Here is a 23,290-nt window from a genome sequence, read left to right as displayed (position 1 = left end):
CTTGTGTGAGCTTGTGAGTGATTTTTGAGTGATCTTTGTGTGATTTGAAGATTGTAAAAGAAGAAGAAGCTAGAGGATTCTAGGAGAAGATTGTAGATCCCGAAGCAACATCTCATCCTCTTCATTTTCTGGTAAGCAAGCCTCAACCTTGCTTAGTAGCTTGTTAGATCTCCTTCTTATGATTTCATGGAGTTTTTGGTCCAAGAAGCTTAGCCCTTGGGATAAGGGCGTCCCAAGTGATCTACCTTTCAGATCTGAGGTCTAGAAGGGATTTCATGGCATAAAGGTGCAAAATTTATGACCACGAAAGCCCCATGTAAGCTTTAAGGTGTTCTTTTGGCCTTTTAAGCGCCAAAAGGCCATGCATGGGAGGAAAGTTAGGAGCTTTACATGTTCAAATGATGTCTAAGGCCTAGATCTATGTTAGTATGCTTTAGTTTGGAGTATTTTGGCTTTTAGACCAAGATCTATGTCCTAAAGAGCTAGGGTTTGAGCTAAACTCATGAAGAATGGCTATTAACAGGTAAAGTTGGAAACTTTACCCTTAGAAGGACATTTACAGGGTGCATGAGGAATAAGAAGCTTAGAACTGAAGAGTAGGGGCTTAATTCTTTAAGAAGGCCCAAACAGACTGAAGAACTCATCGAGTCCATAGAGGAACTTGACAAGTTGAGTCGTGTTGTCCCGATTTTTGCACAAGATAGGACTCGGCGAGTCTGTGAAGAGACTCGACGAGTTGAATCGCCAAATCGCAATTATGAGTAGCCACGGAACTCGACGAGTCAGGGGATGACTTGACGAGTTGGATCGTGATTTCACGATTTTTGAGTTATAGGACTCGGCGATTTGATATGTCAACTTGATGACTTGAGTCAACCCAGAATGCTGCCTTTGACCAAAATTTGACTTTGACTAGGGGTAAAATGGTCCTTTTACCCTTAGAAGGATTTTCAGTTTTTGACTAAGTGATTATTGTGATAATGATAGTCGGGGAGTTGTTGGAGCAGCCATCACAGATATCTCACACGAGATTTCAGCAGCCAACTTGAGATGTGAGTTTCATTCTATAGAAACGGGTCGAAGGCACCAATGTTGGCCTGTGTAGAGTAGCTAAGTGTGGGCTGGGTCGGTATCTTAGAATTATTTATGTTTAGTAGCAAAGTATGGATTGGGCCTGTATCTTAGACTTGTTTATGATTAGTAGCTAAGTGTAGGCAGAGTCCGTATCTTAGTATTATCTGAGTATGTTTATGAACTAGTAGATTATGGTTATACTTGTTGTCTACGTGATACTTGCATGCATGTTTAGTTAGCAAAGTGTGGGCGGGGTACTGTATCTCCCAGACAACGGAGTGTGGGCGAGGCCCGTACCTCCTAGTTAGCAGAGTGTGGGTGATGTCCGTATCTCATAGTTAGCCGAGTGGGGGTGGGGGCACGTATCTCCTTGAGGGTGGGCGAAGCCCATACCTCTTAGTTGCATATTATATGTTATGTGTATGGTATGAGGTAGTTTTGGGAGACTCATTAAGCTTCGTGCTTACAATTTTTAGTTCTTGTTTCAGGCACTTTCGGTAGCAAGAAGAATAACTCGGGATGATCGCAATGCACACACTATTCCTTCAGCCTTAGATGTTTAGACTCTGATATTTTGATACAGTATTTTATTATGATGAATTGAGATGCATGATTTATGATCTTTATTATGATGTATGAGGAATTATTGTTTTTTAAATGATTTTTAAAACTAAAATTTTTGACCATATTTTTGAGATGTTTCAAAAATCATACCTAATATCACTAGGGTTGACAACATCCATAACCGCAATTACTAACACGGCCTTTTCAATTGATTCGGCTTTTGTTCATACTATTAGAGGGTTATTTTAAATTTGGTAGGAACTAAAGTACTAAACCATTACGAAAGTCAAAAAAAAAAATTAGGAATAAATAGACACTACCCCATTTGATAGAGACTCCAATTTACTACCCCAATTCATAGAGACTGTAGTCTGTAGATTACTGTTTAATTTATTTCCCAACACAATGACACCTTCATTCCATTTACGCAAACCAAAACAGTAAACACGTTCCGAAACATAATACTGTCTTCACTTGCGTATGGAAAAGAGGGCGAGTTGAGTGCACGGCAGATAGCGTGAAGACTGAAGACATAAATATGGCAAGCAGTGGCAGGCAGTGCGACCACTACCACTGTTTTGTGTTGTAAAGACTCAAAATCACGTGCATCACCCCAGTATTCCCCTTCAATTTTCCTCCTCCAATGAAGGTAATTAACCACTGTTCTCGATTGTTCAATCTAATCGGATAGCCCCATCTCTTTTTCTTCAGCAGTTTCTTCCTCGATTTCGATCTGGTTTTTGAGAATCTTTGCTAATCCTGCTCCTTCCTATCCCTCTTTTCCTTTTCATTTATGCAGATTAAGACTCTGGATGAAACCAATCCGATGTGTGGATCGTTTGTTGAAATGGGTTGGAAGAAGAAGAGCAAGAGACTTCTCATTTTATCAGGTTATTTTTCCCTACTCACATGCGTTAGACTCCATTATTTCTAAATTTTATGTGAATTACATGAAGTAATCGATAGATCGGAACTGTTTTCCATTGATACCCACCAACTACAAACGATTTAAATCACCCGCGACTAACTCTTTTTTGTTCTTAGTCTCAAATTTCCCTCTTTTTATGTTTCTTGATGTTGCAGATTGTAGCCATATCTATGGACTTCATTTGCGTTGATTGTTTTTTAGCTTTTCAGTGTGGGTATCTGCTAAGAATTCAGAATATCATATTGGAACATGAAATTGTCTACTTCCTGTTGTTTAATCTTACCGATTGATTAGAAAATAGCTAACTAGTTAAGTCCAATTTTTAGGGATTTTGTATGAAAAAAATATATCGTTCATGATTTTATTGACTTATGGACCATATGGGAAGAAAGAGAAAGGGAATCTCTCGACACAAATCAACTGATTTCAAACAATCCACCAATCATAAACGTTTCATAACCGGAATCGGAATCGGAATCGGAATCGCAACCGCACCGCCTTTCGTCAATGTGTATTCCGACCCACGTGGCAGGGGTCTAAAACGTAAAATCGGGTGTCTCGATGCCTTGACACAAACCGGTCGAAAGAAGAAAATCGATCAAGATTTCGAACGAGGTGAAACGATCGGAAACGGGAAGTTTGGATCAGTGGTCAAGTGCCGGAGTAAGGTCACCGGAGAACAATTTGCATGCAAGATTTTACCAAAAGGGGATGAGATTGTTCATAAAGAAGTTGAGATTATGCAACATCTTTCTGGTCATCCGGGTGTTGTGACATTGAAGGCAGTGTATGAAGATGCTCAATCTTTTCATCTTGTTATGGAGCTTTGCTCTGGTGGGAGGTTGCTTGATCAGATGTGGGAAGATGGTTTGTTTTCAGAGCAAAAAGCCGCTAATTTAATCAAGGAATTGATGTTAGTTCTTAAATACTGTCATGACATGGGCGTTATTCATCGTGATGTAAAACCCGAAAATATCCTTCTTTCGGCTAATGGTTCGATTAAGCTTGCTGATTTCGGGTTGGCTGCTAGAATTGCTAATGGTAATAATTCAAAAACTTGTTTTGTACCGGCGACACGCTACTATCTGCTGTCTATTGTCTACAGTCTACTCACATGTAGGAGTATTTGTTTTAATAGGTCAGAGTCTATATGGTGTGGTTGGGAGTCCTGCTTATGTGGCACCTGAAGTTTTGACGGGTGGTTACTCTGAGAAAGTGGATATATGGAGCGCGGGTGTGGTCCTACATGCGGTTTTGGTTGGTTACCTTCCGTTCGGTGGCGATTCGGTAAATACGGTGTTTGAGGCGGTCAAGAACGTGACGCTTGATTTCCAAGGCGAATTATGGGAAACGGTATCTCAACCTGGCTGTGATCTAATTGGACATATGCTAACAAGAAATGTATCCGAGAGGTACACCGCTGAGGAAGTACTACGTAAGCTGTGGATACTCTCCTGTCCATTCATTTATGCCCCAAGGACGTTACGGGTTATACTGTGTTTGACATACATTGGACTGACATTGAAGTCAGAGCGAATCCCTTTTCCCATCTTTTTGGGTGGGACAAAAAAATTGAAAATTTTGTCCCATTAACATCGATTCTAGTTAATGCATGTCAAACAGAGTACAACTTATTTTGTGGTGTGATGTGAGCCTAGTGATTTTATTTTATGAATCCTTGTTCTTTCATCTAACGTATTTTCTTTTTTGTTTAATAGGACATCCATGGATACTTTTTTACACGAACCCGACATTAGGACCTCTAACTTTTGGTTCCCGAGTGCAAACTTGTGGAAACTTGACTACACAATTGCTGACTGATGTGCTGGAAATGGAGTATGAGAGGACCATTAACACCTCATTTGATGACAACTCTACTTCCATGTTCCCAAATGACATAGAGGAAGATGAAGATTGTTGTATGGTTGATATGCTTGCATTGGCAATTTCACGTGTAAGGATATCAGAGCCCAAGAGAAGCAGGATATGTGGTCCTAATGATCCCGTGCAACAAGAACGGTCGGCTAACATTAACATAAAGAGTCTTTGTGCAGCATTTTGACTATGTGATGGATGATGAATTGACTTTGACTGCTAGAAAACGTGGCTTTTGAGCCGGTTTGTGTTGTAAATTCCTGTTCATTTGGGTTGTTTTTCATGTGTTTTTTACCCTTTCGTACTGAAAATATGAAAAAAAAACTGTGTAAATAGAATGCATATTTTAGTGGTATGCTATGGCAATGTTGTTTTTGATGGATTGACATTACATGATCTAACAAGTTTCAAACGTTTGACATGAATTTAATTAGATTGAGATTAATATGAATAGGATAGAATTTGTGCTTCTTATGTTCTAGGGGTGTTGATTGGGTAATTTTTTCGGGTTTCGGGTCGGATAATTCGGGTTTTTCATATTAGAAAAATACCCATTACAAAAGATATCCAAAAGGAATCGCTATCCTCATCGTTCCATCTTTTTGGTAGAACATAAAAATGAGAAATTGGGTAGATTGGATATGTTCTACCCAATTTCTCATTTTTATGTTCTACCAAAAAGATGGAACGATGAGTATAACGATTCCTGTTGGATATTTTTTTTGTGTAAAAGAAATTTCTAAATCCTAACTATTGTCATTAAAAAATTATAATTTTTTGTTTTCACATGTTTTTGACCTTTTCATATCTAAATTGTTGACATGTTGTATAACATTCAACAAACAATTAAATAATTCATCAGTTTAATATAACAATATTTTGTTGGTAAGACTTATAAAAGGTTTATTTGGAGTCCATGCTCCAAACTTTTAGCTATTACAAAAAGTTTCAAATCCCAAACCTACTTCAATTCTTCAAATAAAATTTAACAAAAAACTTTTTTTATAATTTTGTATTTTTTTTTAAATCAATGATGTATTTTAGCTAAGTCATTTTTTTTAAATCAATGAGTCGGAGCTCCAAACTTTTAGCTAAGGCATTTTTTTTTAAAAAAATCAATGATGTATTTTAGCTAATTATACATAACTTGTGTATACCAAGCGATCATAGAGGTACCGAGGAGGATCATAATATAAAGTATCGACACTAGTTATCAAGGCACTTTCACTGTTAGTACTCGCTTATCGTGTTACGCTTTGTGGCAGTGGTAATATCAAGGAGAAACCTCAAAGCACTAGAAAACCTACACAGCGTAGATTTGTCGAGTACACTAGGGATGCACCATCGTATAACAAACGTTTCTTTCAAATCAGCCTAACATTTGTCTCTATAAGGAGTTCTGACGTTGTCATTCGTCATGGATTGGCGTGGTCCTCACCATACCAATTTCATATGCTCTGAAAACTTTTTGTCGTAACCGAACCTCGTCACTCGTAACGACAACCCGACTCAGACCTCAAAATTGTCTCTCTCATATTCTTGACCCCGAAGTACTCATGCGAAGAGTACCTTGCCCTCCGAAACCCTTCCGATGTATACTCAACAAACCTTCTAGAACTATCACTCGTCCAACAGATCAAGTTCAAGCACAGGGGCTAAGGACGAATACAACCCACCTATCACTATTAAGTGTATACGCTAGGGTGGTATATAATTATGATTATGCGGATTTAGTATGTGTGTTTCTGCCCTATCTTCTGTTCCTTGTTTGGTTGTGGACCTGGGGTAGAGTCGCACATCCGACCGTCTTACCAATCTTAATTATATATTACTTGTATACACGAGGTGATGATAGATTGACCAGGTATGAATCCTATCATGAACTTCAGGGCAGAGTTGCTTAGGTCTACGAGTGGGTATTCTGCCATTCAGAGAAGCACGACCCCAGGAGTACTGCTAAGAAAGCTAATTTCGAGACAAAATTCCATCTAACAGGGGGATGATGTGACAACTTGAAATTTCTATCTTGTAAGTCAGTTCAATCAATCGAAAGCCATACTTGTTTCTGTTACCTTTTAGCCTTGTTAAGGGTCGTTTTATGAGTTCTAAGCCTAATACACTAAAGGATTGTGTGTCAGGAAGTGAACCACGTAAGAACCAAGAGCCTAGAACAACAGTTGAGCCATAAAACCCTGACAAGTGAGGTTCACGGACAAGGACCATGTTCAAGGCCGTGAACCCTTGTTAGGTCGTGAACTCATGCTATATGGATGAGTTTTAGTGTAACATCTCGAAATCCAGGTAAAGCAATTATATCCTTCCATTTTGTCAAGTTGTCAAAAGTGGTCCCTTGAAAGAGTTCTTGTAGCAAATGAGTACGCTGGACGTACTGGGGAGTACGCTGCGCGTACTCATGCGCTTAATTTGGACGCGGACTCGCCTGGGTACGCTGGACGTACCCAGGGTTACGCTGGGCGTAATGGGTCCAGACGCAAACCCTAATATTGGACTTGTGCACTATATAATGGATATTAAGGCTCATTTCTCAGCCTCCATATCAGTGAGTGAAACCCTAAGAGAGCCTCCCAATCGTCCTTAGCTTGAGAGTGAGTGTTTTGGAGCTAAAAGTGCCTTGGTGTGTTAGTGAAGAAGAAGCAGAGGAGCTTGTGGAGGCTAGAGCTTGAAGTGCAATTTTGGATCTGGGATCTACAGAGGAAGGAGCTGCATTTGGAGGTATAAAGTTCAAAACTTTCCTCCTTATTTGGTTAGATGATTGCATGGACCATTTCTAGGGTTAAAAGTCCCAAATATGGAGACTTTATGAGTGTAATGTACTCCATGGACCTAGATCTGTCCCATTTCAGTGATATTTGTGTTATAGATCCATAAAGTTGCCATCTTGGTCGTTGTTATGAGGTCATGCTTGAGTTAGGAGCTTTCTAGAGTAGGAAATGGAATGTTATGGGTGTTAGTTACTTGTCCAGCCATGCAAAGGCTTAAAGTCACCAACTTTATGGATTAAGAGGGTTAGAAATGGTCAGATCCAGAAGTTGGACATGGGTCTTAACTGATTAAGACCCCAAAATGCTTAGAGCCTGAAATTGGGAGTTACATGGGGCGTAATCCAAGTACATGCGGCGTAAGGGGTCGCGCACCCCATTTTCTATGAAGACATCGGGTACGCCCAGCGTACATGTGTGGTATGCGCAGCGTAACCCGGGGAGTTGACTTTTGTTGACTTTTAGGGTTTGGTCTATTTTGGGTCTTAGGGCCATGAGAGGGGTAAAATGGTCTTTTACCCTTCTGAGAGTACTAAGAGAGGGAATAGCCTAGCCTTACGGGATGTATTGATTTAGAGTGCTTATTTCATATGATTAGGCGGAGGCTAGATCAGATTTTTTTTCAGAGTTCGAGATTTACCGAGTTACCCGAGGTGAGTCTTCTCACTATACTTTACCTAGAGTGGTAATTAGAGTTATGTGACAGAGTATTTTGTATGCTTTTTCAAGATGTGATTTCTATGTGACTTATGCTATGTATGTGCCAGAGTTTTCAGAGTTGGGACCGGAAGGTCCACAGAGTTAGGGCCAGAGGGCCCACAGAGTTACGGGACTGGAGGGTCCCACTAAGACACATTGACCAGAGGGTCGAACAGAGTTATAGCCTCGAGTGGCTAATATGTGTTGTGTGTGGTATTTTGGGGAACTCACTAAGCAATTATGCTTACAGTGTTGTGTTATGTGTTTCAGGTACCAGTGAGGATCGCGGGAAGGCGCCGGTTTGATCAGTACACACTCGAGGAGCTTTTACATATTTTGATCTTGGGATGTGATGTTATGAATTGATTATGTGATACAATGATGTTTTTATGACAATCATGAATGAAAAAGTGTTTTATAAATGTGAAAAATTATTTGAAAATTTAAGTGTTACAAGTTGGTATCAGAGCCTTGGTTTGAGGGATTCGGGTGCACCTTCGGGCGTATCTGAACTCAAACTGAGGATTTGAGAGATTTTCAAAATAAAATTTCACAAAATTTTCTCAAGAGTAAAAAGTTTTTGAAAGAGCAGAGCAGAGCAGTGTGTACGATCAGCCAGCGCCCGAACGGTGATTTCCCAAAATACCCTTACATTATGAGTTATGAGATATGTTATGATATGATATGCATGCTAGAGTAGGCTAGGTATTCTTATTAGGACTAGAGTGGCCTGATTTGTGATGCCTTAGCCTAGGGATTTTGCTGCTAGGAGATGCTTGAGAGTGAATAGATAGTAGCGAGGAGCTTATGAGAGACTTGCTAGAGAGTAGGCTATGTATAGAGAGAGTAGGGTACTTGGGACTTGGGATCCTAGGAGGAGGACTTGGGGTGAATATTGATGCGGTGTGGATGGTAGTATTGGGCCCGTACTACCGAAGGCACCGGATCAGTGCGCAGCCCAAGTAAGAATCTTTAGGGTACCAGGGATCAAGTAGGAATGGGATATCGAGTATGTGTATGCTCGAGCGAGTCTTTGATATCTTGTGTTGAATTTCAGAGAGACATCATGGTTGGGACACGCCACAGGCCAGGGACTAGCGAGGGGGGTGTGAGCGATGAGGAGCTCCGCCAGATGATTCATGATGAGGTGGTTGCTGCCATCCGCGCTGAGATTCCAGAGATGTTCGGGTCTATCAAGACCACATTGATTGAGACTTTTGATGAGCGGTATGCTGCTCTTACTGATGCTGCTGTTGTTGCAGCCACTGCAGCAGTTGCTGTTACCAGGCCGCAGGGGGGTGACGCGTTGCTGTACCGGGAGTTCAGCAACACGAAGCCACCAGAGTTTGATGGGACTCAGGATCTGATAGCTGCGATGGGGTGGATCTCTGACATTGAGGGGTGCTTCTACACATGTTCATGTCCGAAGCATTTGAGAATTCGGTTCGTGCTGAACCAGCTTCGCTTGGGGGCGAAGGACTGGTGGAAGTTTGTGACAACGCACTATTCTTCTGCAGAGCTTGCTGCGGTGACCTGGGAGAGGTTCACCGCTATGTTTCGTGATGAGTATGTTCCCCCGGTGGAAAGGGAGCGTCTGGCCCAGGAGTTCTTGACCCTCAAGTAGGGTACCGAGTATGTTACTATGATCACTAGGATGTTCCATGAGAGGGCGATGTTCTACCCTGAGCACATGTCTACCGAGCAGGCACATATGAGTCGGTATTTGAGTATTCTGAGGAGGGACATACGAGAGTTTGTGGCAAACTCGTCGTACCAAACATTTGCTGAGCTTCAGGAAAATGCTCGGAAGAGGGAGATAGAGCTGGAGACTCAGGTTAGAGAGGAGGCGGAGTCTCAGGGGAGGGATCGGCGACCGGCACAATCCCAGCCGGCTGCCAAGCGGGCTAAGCCCACCGATTCGAGATCAGGGAACCAGAAGGGCCGCACTTGTGGCAAGTGCGGAAAGAGTCATGAGGGGGGTGTGCAGAGCAGGGTCTTGCTACAAGTGTGGCAAGGAGGGGCATATGGCCAAGGATTGCCCCAAGGGATTTGCAGTCTGTTTTCACTGCAACTAGACCGGACACTAGAAGGCCGAGTGTCCGCAGTTGTGGGGGTCAGCACATGGAGCATCATAGGGATCTGCCCATGCTGTCGTTCGAGTTACAGAGAGTCGGACAGTGAAGGCTGAGGTGCTGAAGGCTCGCGGCAGAGCCTTCCAGTTGACAGCAGAGGAGGTCCGCGCTGCACCCGATGTTGTGGCTGGTGTGTATTCTTCCTTCTATTTATTTTGAGTTCTGATGTTATGCTTATATTATGATATGCGTAGGTACATTTCCTGTGTGTTTTGTACCTGCTTTGGTGTTATTTGACTCGGGTGCGAGTCGGTCTTTTGTGTCGTTAGCCTTTAGTCAGCACATCATTATCCGTCGAGAGGCGTTGAGTTGACCTTTGCGAGTTTCCATAGCGGACGAGAGAGCAGTGTATGCCACGGATGTGATTCGAGGATGTGTACTCGAGATCTTCGGCGTGGAGTTTCCGATTGATTTGGTTCTGATTGCTATGGGTGATGTATGTGTCATTGTGGGCATGGACTGGTTGAGCAGATTTGGAGCAGTTATCGACTGCGAGCGACAGCTGGTGACCATACGAGACCCTAGTGGGGGAGTTCTTACAGTTTATGGTGAGGGTACCCATTCCGGGTCAGCATTTTGTTCATTTGCGAGAGCGAGGCAGAGTCTACAGCTGGGCTGTAGTGGGTATGTGGATTATGTGGTGGATACGAGGGTAGGTGCAGAGAGACCGAGGTCGGTCGATGAGGTCCCGATTGTGCGTGAGTTCCCGGATGTTTTCCCCAAGGAGTTGCCGGGTGTGCCTCCTGAGAGGCGGGTGGAGTTCTGTATCGATTCGGATCCGGGGGCAGCGCCTATCGCCAAGGCACCCTATCGCCTTGCACCTCCAGAGATGCATGAGTTATCCTCGCAGCTTTAGGAGCTGTTGGGGAAGGGGTTTATACGGCTGAGTAACTCGCCGTGGGGAGCGCCGATCCTTTTTGTCAAGAAAAAGGATGGTTCACACCAGATGTGCATTGATTACCGGGAGTTGAACAAGCTGACGGTCAAGAACCGTTACCCCTTACCGAGGATCGACGATTTGTTCGATCAGTTGCAGGGAGCGTCTTGGTTCTCCAAGATTGATTTGAGGTCTGGATATCATCAGATGAGGGTGCGTGATGAAGATATTCAGAAGACAGCGTTCAAGACTCGTTACAGGCATTACAAGTTCGTGGTGATGCCTTTTTGGGCTCACTAATGCACTGGCGGTGTTCATGGATCTCATGAACAGGGTGTGCAGGCCGATGTTGGATCGATCGGTGATCGTGTTCATTGATGATATATTGGTGTATTCGAGGTCCAGAGAGCAGCATGAGGAGCATTTGAGGGAGATCCTCGGAGTTCTGAGATCGGAGAGGCTTTACGCCAAATTCTCCAAGTGCGATTTCTGGTTATGGGAGGTCCAGTTTCTAGGACACGTCGTCAACCAGAATGAGATATTGGTCGATCCGGCCAAGATTGAGGCGGTGATGAGTTGGGAGGTACTGAGATCCCCTTAAGAGATCAGGAGTTTCCTGGGGTTGGCCGGATATTATCAGAGATTCATTCAGGATTTCTCCAGGATTGTTGTTCCTCTCACCAGGCTGACCCGAAAGGGCGTGGCTTTCAGTTGGGGCCCGGAGCAGCAGGCCTCATTTGAGACACTTCGCCAGGGATTGTGCGAAGCCCCAGTGTTAGCCCTTCCGGAGGGAATGGAGGACTTTGTGGTATATTGTGACGCGTCGATATCGGGATTGGGTGCGGTGCTGATGTAGAGAGGGCATGCGATAACATACGCTTCGAGGCAGCTGAAGCCTCATGAGACGCGGTATCCTACTTATGATCTGGAGTTGGGGGCTGTGGTGTTCACCCTCAAGATTTGGCGTCACTATTTGTATGGGGTTCGGTGTACCATATACACGGACCACAAGAGCTTGAAGTATCTGATGGATCAGCCCAACCTGAACATGCGCAAGAGGAGATGGTTGGACATGGTAAAAGATTATGAGTGTGAGATCCTGTACCACCCGGGCAAAGCTAACATGGTAGCCGATGCCTTGAGTCGTAGGGCAGAGAGTGCCCCTTTGCGAGATGTTTGTATGAGGTTGACAGTGATGACTCCGGTGTTGGACACCATTCGGGAGGCCCAGGTGGAGGCCATGAGACCGGAGAACCACAAGCGAGAGCGAGTGATTGGTCAGATATCAGAGTTCATTGCAGATAGTCGGGGGCTTATGACCTTCCAGGGCTGGATTTGGGTGTCATTTGAGGGTGGGGCACGTGCCATTTTGATGGAGGAGGCGCATAGGTCGAGGTTTTCGATCCATCTCGGGGCCACTAAGAGGTATTTGGACCTGAAGAGAGATTATTGGTGGCCCTGTATGAAGAGGGATGTGGCGTGGTTTGTAGAGAGGTGCTTGACCTTTCGTAGGGTTAAGGCCGAGCACCAGTGTCCATATGGAAAGTTGCAGCCGCTTGAGGTTCCCTAGTGGAAGTGGGAACAGATTTCCATGGATTTTATCACCAAATTGCCGAGGACTGCGAGAGGCGTCGACGCAATTTGGGTGATCATCGACCGGCTAACAAAGAGCGCTCATTTTCTTGCTATTAGTGAGAGCTCTTCCGCAGAGAGGCTGGCAGAAGTGTATGTGAGAGAGGTGGTATCGCAACATGGTGTGCCAATCTCGATTGTGTCAGATCGATATATGCGTTTCACTTCCAAGTTTTGGAAGAAGTTCCATGAGGAGTTGGGTACTAGGCTGCATTTCTATACCGCTTACCACCCGCAGAGGAACGAATAGAGTGAGCGGACGATTCAGACGCTCGAGGACATGCTTCGGGCATGTGTGTTGGACTTCGGAGGGAGTTGGGACACGTATCTGCCTTTGGCTGAGTTTTCCTATAACAACTGCCACCATTCGAGCATTGGTATGCCTCCCTTTGAGTTGTTGTATGAGAGGAGGTGTCGGACTCCCATCTGTTGGGGAGAGGTAGGGCAGCGAGTGATGGGTAGCACTGAGATAGTGCTTCAGACGTCAAAGCAGATACAACAGGTTAGACAGAGGTTGCTGACGGCCCAGAGTCGCAAGAAGAGTTACGCGGATAGGCGTTAATCCGAGCTCGAGTTTCAAGTTGGTGATTTTGTACTCCTGAAAGTGTCTCCTTGGAAAGGAGTGATCCGATTCAAGAAAAGGGGCAAGTTTGGGCCCCGGTACATTGGACCGTTTAGGGTGATTGCGAGGGTGGGCAGGGTAGCATATCGTTTAGAGCTACCTGCGGAGTTGAGCCAGATTCATGATACCTTCCACATGTCTCAGCTGAGGAAGTGTATAGCCGACGAGTCGGCAGTGGTACCATTGTAGGATATCTAGGTGGACGCGGGTCTAAATTATGTTGAGAGACCGATCGCGATGTTGGACTGGAAGGTCAAGGTTCTGAGGAACAAGGAGGTGTCACTGGTTCAGGTCTAGTGGCAGCATCGGAAGGGGTCCGAGCTGACTTGGGAGCCGGAGTCAGAGATGTGGGAGCAGCATCCAGAGTAGTTTTCGGCATGAGACTTCGAGGGCGAAGTCTGCTTCTAGTGGGGGAGAATTATAACATCCCAAAATCCAGGTAAAGCTATTATATCCTTCCATTTTGTCAAGTTGTCAAAAGTGGTCCCTTGAAAGAGTTCTTGTAGCAAATAAGTACGATGGGCGTACTGGGGAGTACGATGCGCATACTCATGCGCTTAATTTGGACGTGGACTCGCCTGGGTACGTTGGGTGTACCCAGGGTTACACTGGGCGTAATGGGTCCAAACGCAAACCCTAATATTGGACTTGTGCACTATATAATGGATGCTAAGGCTCATTTCTCAGCCTCCATATCAATGAGTGAAACCCTAAGAGAGCCTCCCAATCGTCCTTAGCTTGAGAGTGAGTGTTTTGGAGCTAAAAGTTCCTTGGTGTGTTAGTGAAGAAGAAACAGAGAAGCTTGTGGAGGCTAGAGCTTGAAGTGCAATTTTGGATCTGAGATCTACAGAGGAAGGAGCTGCATTTGGAGGTATAAAGTTCAAAATGTTGGATTAGTTTCTAAGTCCATAACTATTTTGGTATGTACTTGACCCGATGGTGCATGGTCCTTTTGGGTTGCCTTCACCAAAGCAACTTGATAGGATGAATTATGGAGAGAAAGGATTAAATATGATTTATTAACAATATATTAAAGGAGAAATCATATTGTTTAATTAATATTAGTCAAGAATTAATTAGTAATTAGTTTTGTAACTAAAAGAGATTAATTAAACTTAAAGGACTGGAATTGTAATTATAAGATAGTTGCAATTTGGGCCATGGATTGCCTTATATTAAGGAGTGGACGAATTCTATGGGGAAGCCCATAAGAAATCGTCCAAGGCCTTAAGGAAAGGGATCCATGGGTTGCTTAGGGCTTAAGCATCCAAATTAGGGTTTCCTTGTTAGATAACCCTAATAGCCTCCTATATATATAGATCCCTTATGACCCAAAAACGTGGCTAAGCATCCTTCTAGGGTTTCATACGTTTTAGGGCAGCTTCCATCCTCTCTCCTCCTCATCCTCTTGCTCTTGGTGTTTGTGAACCATTAGAGGAGTGACATTTGTGACTCTAAGCTTTCTAAAGTCAATACAAGGAGGAATTGAGATTGTTATTGCTACATAACAATCAAGGTATGATCTAAACCCTTAATTATATGTCATATTGATTATCATATGCTAGATCTAGGTTTTATAGTCTTGGATAACTTGCATGTACAATAGAGAAACCTAGATCCAAGCATTAGGGTTTGTATGAGCACATAGGATGTTCTTATGACCAAAACCCATCACAAAACTTTCCTCCTTATTTGGTTAGATGATTGCATGGACCATTTCTAGGGTTAAAAGTCCCAAAGGTGGAGACTTTATGAGTGTAATGTACTCCATGGACCTAGATCTGTCCCATTTTAGTGATATTTGTGTTATAGATCCATAAAGTTGCCATCTTGGTCGTTGTTATGAGGTCATGCTTGAGTTAGGAGCTTTCTAGAGTTGGAAATGGAATGTTATGGGTGTTACTGACTTGTCCAGCCTTGCAAAGGCTTAAAGTCACCAACTTTATGGATTAAGAGGGTTAGAAATGGTCAGATCCAGAAGTTGGACGTGGGTCTTAACTGATTAAGACCCCAAAATGCTTAGAGTCTGAAATTGGGAGTTACATGGGGCGTAATCCCAATACACGCAACGTAAGGGGTCGCGCACCCCGTTTTCTATGTAGACATCGGGTACGGCCAGCGTACATGTGTGGTATGCGCAACGTAACCTGAGGAGTTGACTTTTGTTGACTTTTAGGGTTTGGTCAATATTGGGTCTTAGGGCCATGAGAGGGGTAAAATGGTCTTTCACCATTCTAAGAGTACTAAGAGAGGGAATAGCCTAGCCTTAAGGGATGTATTGATTTAGAGTGCTTATTTCATATGATTAGGCGGAGGCTAGATCAGATTTTTTTTTCAGAGTTCGAGATTTACCGAGTTACCCGAGGTGAGTCTTCTCACTATACTTTACCTAGAGTGGTAATTAGAGTTATGGGACAGAGTATTTTGTATGCTTTTTCATGATGTGATTTCTATGTGACTTATGCTATGTATGTGCCAAAGTTTTCAGAGTTAGGACCGGAAGGTCCACAGAGTTAGGGCCAGAGGGCCCACAGAGTTATGGGACTGGAGGGTCCCACTGAGACACATTGACCAGAGGGTCGAACAGAGTTATAGCCTCGAGTGGCTAATATGTGTTGTGTGTGGTATTTTAGGGAACTCACTAAGCAATTATGCTTACAGTGGTGTGTTATGTGTTTCAGGTACCAGTGAGGATCGCGGGAAGACGCCGGTTTGATCAGTACACACTCGAGGAGCTTTTACATATTTTAATCTTGGGATGTGATGTTATGAATTGATTATGTGATACAATGATGTTTTTATGACAATCATGAATGAAAATGTGTTTTATAAATGTGAAAAATTATTTGAAAATTTGGGTGTTACATTTAGCCACTTCTCCTTCACTTCTTCTTCTCTTGGCCGCAATCACTCCATTCCCTCTCAAGTATCATAGTTCAAAAACACCATCTTTCACTCTTAAACACCCTTTCCTTTGCTACTCCATAGAAGCTTACTAGGATCTTTAAACACTCACCAAAACACCAATATCTTCAAGTGTTCTTGACCATTTTGGGCCGTGAACTTCAAGTGGGCCGTGAACCCTTCATCATTTGGGCCGGAACCATTCTTCAATTTGGGCCGTGAACACCCTATCAGCCTTCTAACTTGCTTCTCACACTCTTTTGGTGAGTTATTCTTGCATTCTAGGTTGTATCCCAATCACCTTTGTAGTTAGATTCACTAATTACATGCCAAATTTGTATAATTATATGTCATTTAGGACTCGTTTGTGCCTCGGGACTTCATTCGTGGAACTTATCATCCTTACTCGAATCTTCAATTAAATCACCCACATAAGGTGAGTTCATACCCCTATAATCAATCTTTTAAATGTTCTAAATGCGTTTAAAGGGGGGGGGGGATGCAAGTTGAACACAATAGTATTGTGTTAATATTTATCTGTGATAACCATCACATTAAAGTATTTCTTATGCTTTTGTATGGGATCAAATCAATTCAAAAACTCTTTTAAAAAGATGTTAGATTGTTGTTTATAAAACTCCATTTTTAAGGTACATGCTTAACTTAGTACATGATTGAGTCTTTTCTTCAAATCGGTAACAGTCCAATTAAACATACCAGTAAACTATAATAGGTATAGTTTAGAGGATTAGTACTTACTACTTCCAGAACAGTGAAACTTACATAAGTCAGTTCTTACGGGAGTCAATTCACGCATGAGTCAGTCCAAACATACTATAACAAGAACAAGATAACAATAATGTGAAACCAATACTTCACGACATAACAATATACTTGTTATGTCGCGTTTTGTAACCAGAGTCTCCTAGAGGGAGAGTGTGAGTTTGTGTATAGATCTGTACGGTATTGACCATCCTACACCTTGCTGCTAGCTACAATGGGATTGTAGGTCTACGGGTGACAAATTTCATACCATTTTTGACGTCTGTTAAACGTCGTGTTTCATACTAGTCAATCAAGCATGGTTACAACCACATCACATTTTAACCTTAATTAACAACTTGGTTTTAAGGTAGCTAGTGCTTTAGTAGTTATTCTATACAACACTACTGTACACTTTCATTTTTCCATCACATTCATGTAGTGATTTTCTCACTTGGAGAAATGCAAACTATTTTCTAGTTAACATGAACATACAGTTTGAAAGGGGCCTATAATGCTAACTTTTATGATTCCTCAGTAGATACATTAGGGTTATATATTAATCGGATCCGACAGGCAGTAGGATGTGTGCTTTCTGCTTCATTTCTTATTCCTTGTTTGGTTGTGGGCTTAGAGCAGACTCCCACAGTCTACTATCTAGTTGATCTTAGTTATATATATAACTCGTATACAACAAGTAATCATAGGGAGTAACAGGTATGGGTCAGGTTATAACATACAAGAACAACATACTACTTTCTAGTACAAAAACATACTTTTCGGATAAAACATTAAGTAGGTGAAACTAGAAGCTTATCTGTAAAAGGTTTAATTCTTATTATTAAACCAGTATAACATAAAGGACCTTGAATGGTTAATCCTATAATCCCTTAGCTATACATCAGGGTTATATATAATTAATATCCGATAGGCAGTGGAATGTGTGCTTTCCGCCTTACTTCATGTTCCTTGTTTGGTTGTGGGCTTAGGGCAGATTCACACATTTAACTGTCCGTTCGATATTAGATTATATATACCTTGTATAAACTAAGTGATTATAGAAGGAACTATTATGGTTACAATTTTTACTAAAGGAAATTTATGATATTCTTAAGGAATGTTTTCATCAATTATAAAGAACTATTACAGTTAATTTCATAAGCACCTAGTGAATACGTCAGCGTTATATACAATGAGGATCTAACCAACAATGGGATGTGTGACTTCCGCCTCATTTCCTATTTCTTGTTTGGTTGTGGGCTTGGGTCAGATTCACATAATCGATTTGTCGGTTTGATCTGGATTTAATAGAACTCGTACTCATTAAGTACTCATAGAAGGAATTGAAAAGTCATTTTTACTTATCATTCATCATATCAGGAAATATACAATTTTCTGGAGGAACAAACGAACTTTTCTAAAGAACTTATAGTATACATTTTATAACTAAACACTTATGAACTCATCAGCTTAAATGCTGACCTACGCTTTCAAAATAACTTGTATTCTTAGGAAACTAGTAGACAGGTACACGCTCAGGGATTCAAAAGATGGAGCATATAACTTCATGTCTTTTTTTGTTATTTACATTTGGAGTAAATCTTTTGTGGATTGAATACATGTAAACACTTTTATATTTATACAATGGTTGTGGTTGCTTGTTTTACTCTTCTACGTTTGTTGTGATACTGAGCATGATGTCCTCCGCCCCGAACGTTTTCGCCATTCCGGTTTGGGGGTGCGACAACGTTCACACACGCTCATAACTCTTTTGTAATAAGAGTTATCACTTTGTACTCTTCCTACTTTCCTTATCCATACGAGCTTAAAAAAATTACATACATGTTGTGTTCTTACTATTCTAAATGAATTGAATTGTATATTAATTTCATAACTCATCATTGTTGAAGATGAAGGAGCTGGCATGACTATGACGTCCAGACATTCTCATGGGCATGACATTTATCCAACATTTTATCTTATTATATGTTGATTTTCAAAACAATATTATTCTTCTGGAACTTTACATTATGATGGTTTAGTATGATTGTTTTATGATGAGATATTTTGATTTCAAATGGATTAATATTATGAATGAAGGTTTTGGTTGATGATTGATTAAGATTTAATACTCTTATTTAAAAAACGGATTGAATTTTGGAACGTTACATTGTAACATATATGTTTGTGAAAAATGGATTATATGGACGATGATGAGCTGAAAATGATGTTAACGTCATACTTTTGTGGCAAATAATTTGTTATAAAATACTTTTATTATTAGTTTTATGGAGTTTAATGACGTTTATTCCAACTCATAACCGGAACCAAGAAATTTCCAAATTTTTTAGTGAAATAGTAAAAGAGTTGAAGTAAAAAAATTAAGACTTTTTCATAAACTAAATCAAAATAATGAGACTTTTCTAGAGGTAACCGGGTAAATAATAATTTACTTGTAAAAGTTAACTAATTTGATTTTTTTATCCGATAGTCAGGAGTTTGTTTCTTAACAAAATAAAATCTTGAGTTTGTTTTTTTTTTTTTTTTTTTTTTTTTTTTTTTTTTTTTTACATAAAATGGACCAATATATTGAGACTTGTCTGAAAATTTCTTTTGCTTATTCATACTAAACTAATAAGGTAAGCACTTAGGGGTAGCGACGGTCCACACAAGGGAAATTGAGTAATATAACCCTTATAAATGAGTATTTTTTTATAATAATAACCACATTACACACACACGCGCACACACACACACACACACACACACACACACACACACATATATATATATATATATATATATATATATATATATATATATAGTAAAATGACAACTTTCTCCAGAATAGGTCATTCCAGAGTAAGGTAATTCGTTCCGGAGCCCTCCTTGACAACTCTTTCTGGAATACGGCATTATGGAGTATGTGTACTCATTCCAGAGCTCTGGTCCGAAATAAGAATCTCCGTAACATGCCAGACTGCCATTCCGGACTATGGCAGTCCGAAACACGAATCTATGTACGATTGTCAGTCTCTTGCTTTGAAGTGATAATTCAAAGTCATGGATACAAGTTTCAAACATATATTCCGGATTAGAAACTCAGTTTTCATCTCTTATATATATATATATATATATATATATATATATATATATATATATATATATATATATATATATATATATCCGTATTTACTTAGACCCTTACCTCCGATAATTCATAATTATCTCTTATAACTGCTTGAAGATGAGGTTCTCAGAGAGTGAGCATGAACAAAGCTTTAACAATCTACCTATTTACCTACAAAACCTTAGGCGAACCAACTTGCATACTTATACTCACATAAAAACTGATGTGATGGATCATTTCCACGCTAGTTTGCGGCTATTAGATGTATGTTATATTTTTTTTTTCCATTTTTCTATTGCTTATTTAAAATAGATAGTGTTTCTACTTCTAAACTAATTGTTATGTAGTCTAAAAAATACAGCTTCATGCATTCATAAGTTGCTTGCTACATGCCATATTCATCAGTAGTGTCTGTCTAAGAAAGGACTACCTAAACAAAATGTTTGTAGTAGTATATACACACAAGAGGCATCTCTGGAAGAACATTGGAACCTTTGTTCTGGATGACATTCTATGTCTGATTTTGAACAAAGCTTCCGTCATCTAACCCATGATGCTCGTGAAGTGCTTGCCAACATTGGTCATGCGAAATAGGCAAGAGCTTATTTCCCTAGAATCCATTGGAATGTAGTCAACATCGATGTTCCCTATTTTTTTGGTGTTATTAGTTAATCAATGGAATGTACTGATAATAATGTACCAATAATAACTCTTACCAAGGCAACTTGTGACTACGTTCAATGGACTTTTGTTGAACGCAGTTTAGTGGGAGGTAAGATACCTGGTGCAATATTAAATTAATCTTCGTTATATGTATTCTGAACCTTATTGGATTATATTTACTTTTTAGGTAGGTTGACTACCGTACTCACCCTGTATGCAGAAATGTTGCTTCATAAAAGGATGCAAAAGTCTGTTTGGTGGCAAGCAACAAAGATCCCGCCTCCGTTCCCGTCCGACATTGATCGAGTTTTTGATTTAAAAAACAAATTGTGTTGTAGAGCTAAACCGTAATACATGTTCATGTGGGAAATGGCGCAGTCTAGGTATAGCATGCGGTCATGTTATTGCGACATCACATCATTCGAACATCAATGAATTAGCCAATATGGTTCATATATATTACCGTACTGATGTGTTTCAGACTGTCTACCAGACACAAACCGTGTACCCTCTTTCACATCCATCTGAATGGGAATTAATTATGGTTGTTGTATTGTCTATTTAATTGCAATTAATTATATGAATCCGGAATGATATTCCAAAAAACAAGCAAACACCATATGTTACATAGTTTACGTAATAAGTGTTACATAAACTTAGTTGATAAACATAAAGCTTGCAACATGTACACAAAAATTCCAAAAACCAAAATCCAACTACAAATTAACGTAATCTTCAAGTGCAAATTTTTTGTTTCAAGCTTCTTCTTCGATCAAATTAAGTTACAAATTATCAACGAATTATTGTCTTTTGCTTCGTCAACCCAACAGATAAACCCAAACTGTAGTCCCTAACAATATAATATCAAACACATGATGTATATTGGGTAAATTAATATTAATTCAAAGTAAAAATAATGAAATGATAACCCATATACCTCTTTAGGATAAACGTAAAATAGTCGTCCAAGGTTATTGCTAGTCCTTGATGTCCTTATTAAACCTTGAGCGCCACAATTGCAGTATGCCATTTGTTTGGTTTATGAGAAATTAATTTTTAGTAGTAAATTTAACAGGGTATCGAGTTTAGATACTTGAATTTAATTATATACAGACATTTGTAGGCCGCACTATGTGTAACCATTCCAATCAATAAACTTGTAATATATTCCCAACACATATTTCGGACATGCATTTCAGAGCCACATTCCAGACTTACTATTTCAGTCCCTTATTCCAGACATTTCTTTTTAGCCTCAATATGCAACTAATTATGTTTATAATCATTTTTTGGAGTGATTAATGAAAGATAATATCATTGACCTAATATTTGTTAGACGTTACAAAGATAGAAAAAGGATAATTTACAACTATCATAACCTTATTAAACATAAAAATTACAAAATACATAATTTAAAAATACAAGACATTTTTTAAAATATCCCAAGCATGTTCGTATGAAAAATCAACCCCATTATTTTTCTGTCTGTATTCCTCCCTTTCCTGCTGTAAAATTACTTGTTCATCTTCATCCATCAAATCGTTGTCGACCTTGTGATAATTTTTATAAAATTCTTAACCTTTGACCATATGTCTACAAACTTAACCTCCACTTCTTCTTTAGTTCGTTACTGTGGAACATTTAACTTAAAGTGAAACAAAAATTTTCAAGCGTGCCCATCGCAATCCGTACATTAGATGTTGCAGCATGAGGAAAACCAAATTATCCTCAATTATTACCTACGACTGAACGAACGTGATCTCTTCCTGTATAGTCCATGGCTAGTGTTGATTTACTATCATTCCATACTTCTAAAGGTTTACAATTCCAAAGTTCTAAAGGCTCTATAATTGCAGTCTCTTATTTATAGTGGTTCATGCAGGATTCCGGACTGACATTCGAGACTGACATTCCGGAAGTCATATCAATCATTCATGTATAGTCAAATCAATCATATATGTCATAGATTCCGGACGAATATGAGTCACGAACGTATATTCTGGAAACACATTTCTAACATCACATTCCGGAGACACAGATTCCAGACATCACATTTCGAACAATTATTCCAGACACGACATTTGGACTATTAATATGTACCTATCATGCATCGTAAACATAGAAATAAGTTAATAATAAGTTTATTTGAGTTTGGTGTTTGGAATTATGAAGAAGAAGATTGCTATGTTTGTTTAAATATTACCCGTTTCCAGAAGGCCCAAATTTCTCACTTATAAATGCTTGATGATATTTTTCAAGCTATGAAGGCTGGTGAACAAGAAAACGAAATGGATTTTGAAACAAGTCAGACACTAAATCAAAGTGCAGAAGATCTAGTGTAACAAGTAACGAAAAATAAAAATGGGTTGCTGAAGCTATGAAAAAGGTTAAAGAAGCAAAGAAGTGGATTCAACATGGAAATTCAAAGATTGATAAGCTTTGTGAAAAACGGGACTGTCTAACATATGTTGTTAGAATTAGAGGAGATTTTATTAACCGCGAACAAAATATGTATCCGTTACAATTTCCTAATTTATGGAAACCAGTTGAAACATCCCAAAAATACAATCCAAAAATTTCATTTTTAATAATAAAATAAACCATAGTTACCAAAATCATTTCATCCAAAAACATAAGTCATCGTATCA

General features: G+C 40.2%; 1 protein-coding gene across 3 annotated transcripts; it reads left to right on the top strand.

Annotated features, from left to right (window-relative positions):
• The first annotated feature begins 2,057 nt into the window (after positions 1–2,057).
• On the top strand, positions 2,058–4,819 carry LOC145073099 (serine/threonine-protein kinase PEPKR2-like). 3 transcript variants are annotated; one of them, XM_079019651.1, is made up of 5 exons: positions 2,058–2,287; positions 2,438–2,528; positions 2,722–3,607; positions 3,705–3,978; positions 4,285–4,819. In XM_079019651.1, exons 3-5 carry the CDS (start codon positions 2,938–2,940, stop codon positions 4,385–4,387), a joined length of 1,047 nt encoding a protein of 348 aa, XP_078875777.1. In that variant the 5' UTR covers positions 2,058–2,287; positions 2,438–2,528; positions 2,722–2,937; the 3' UTR covers positions 4,388–4,819. The 3 variants fall into 3 exon arrangements, with proteins under 3 accessions (XP_078875777.1, XP_078875776.1, XP_078875775.1); XM_079019650.1 differs by having other exon boundaries at positions 2,062–2,287; positions 2,893–3,607; positions 3,705–4,001; XM_079019649.1 differs by having other exon boundaries at positions 2,063–2,287; positions 3,705–4,001.
• The last annotated feature ends 18,471 nt before the right edge of the window (positions 4,820–23,290 follow it).

The sequence above is a fragment of the Lactuca serriola genome, chromosome 9 (genome assembly GCF_051521515.1).
Source record: "Lactuca serriola cultivar US96UC23 chromosome 9, Lser_US96UC23_V15, whole genome shotgun sequence".
Classification (NCBI taxonomy): domain Eukaryota; kingdom Viridiplantae; phylum Streptophyta; class Magnoliopsida; order Asterales; family Asteraceae; genus Lactuca; species Lactuca serriola.
The sequence above is the reverse complement of the archived record's forward strand: the minus strand, read 5'-3'. Positions and strand labels throughout refer to the sequence as shown.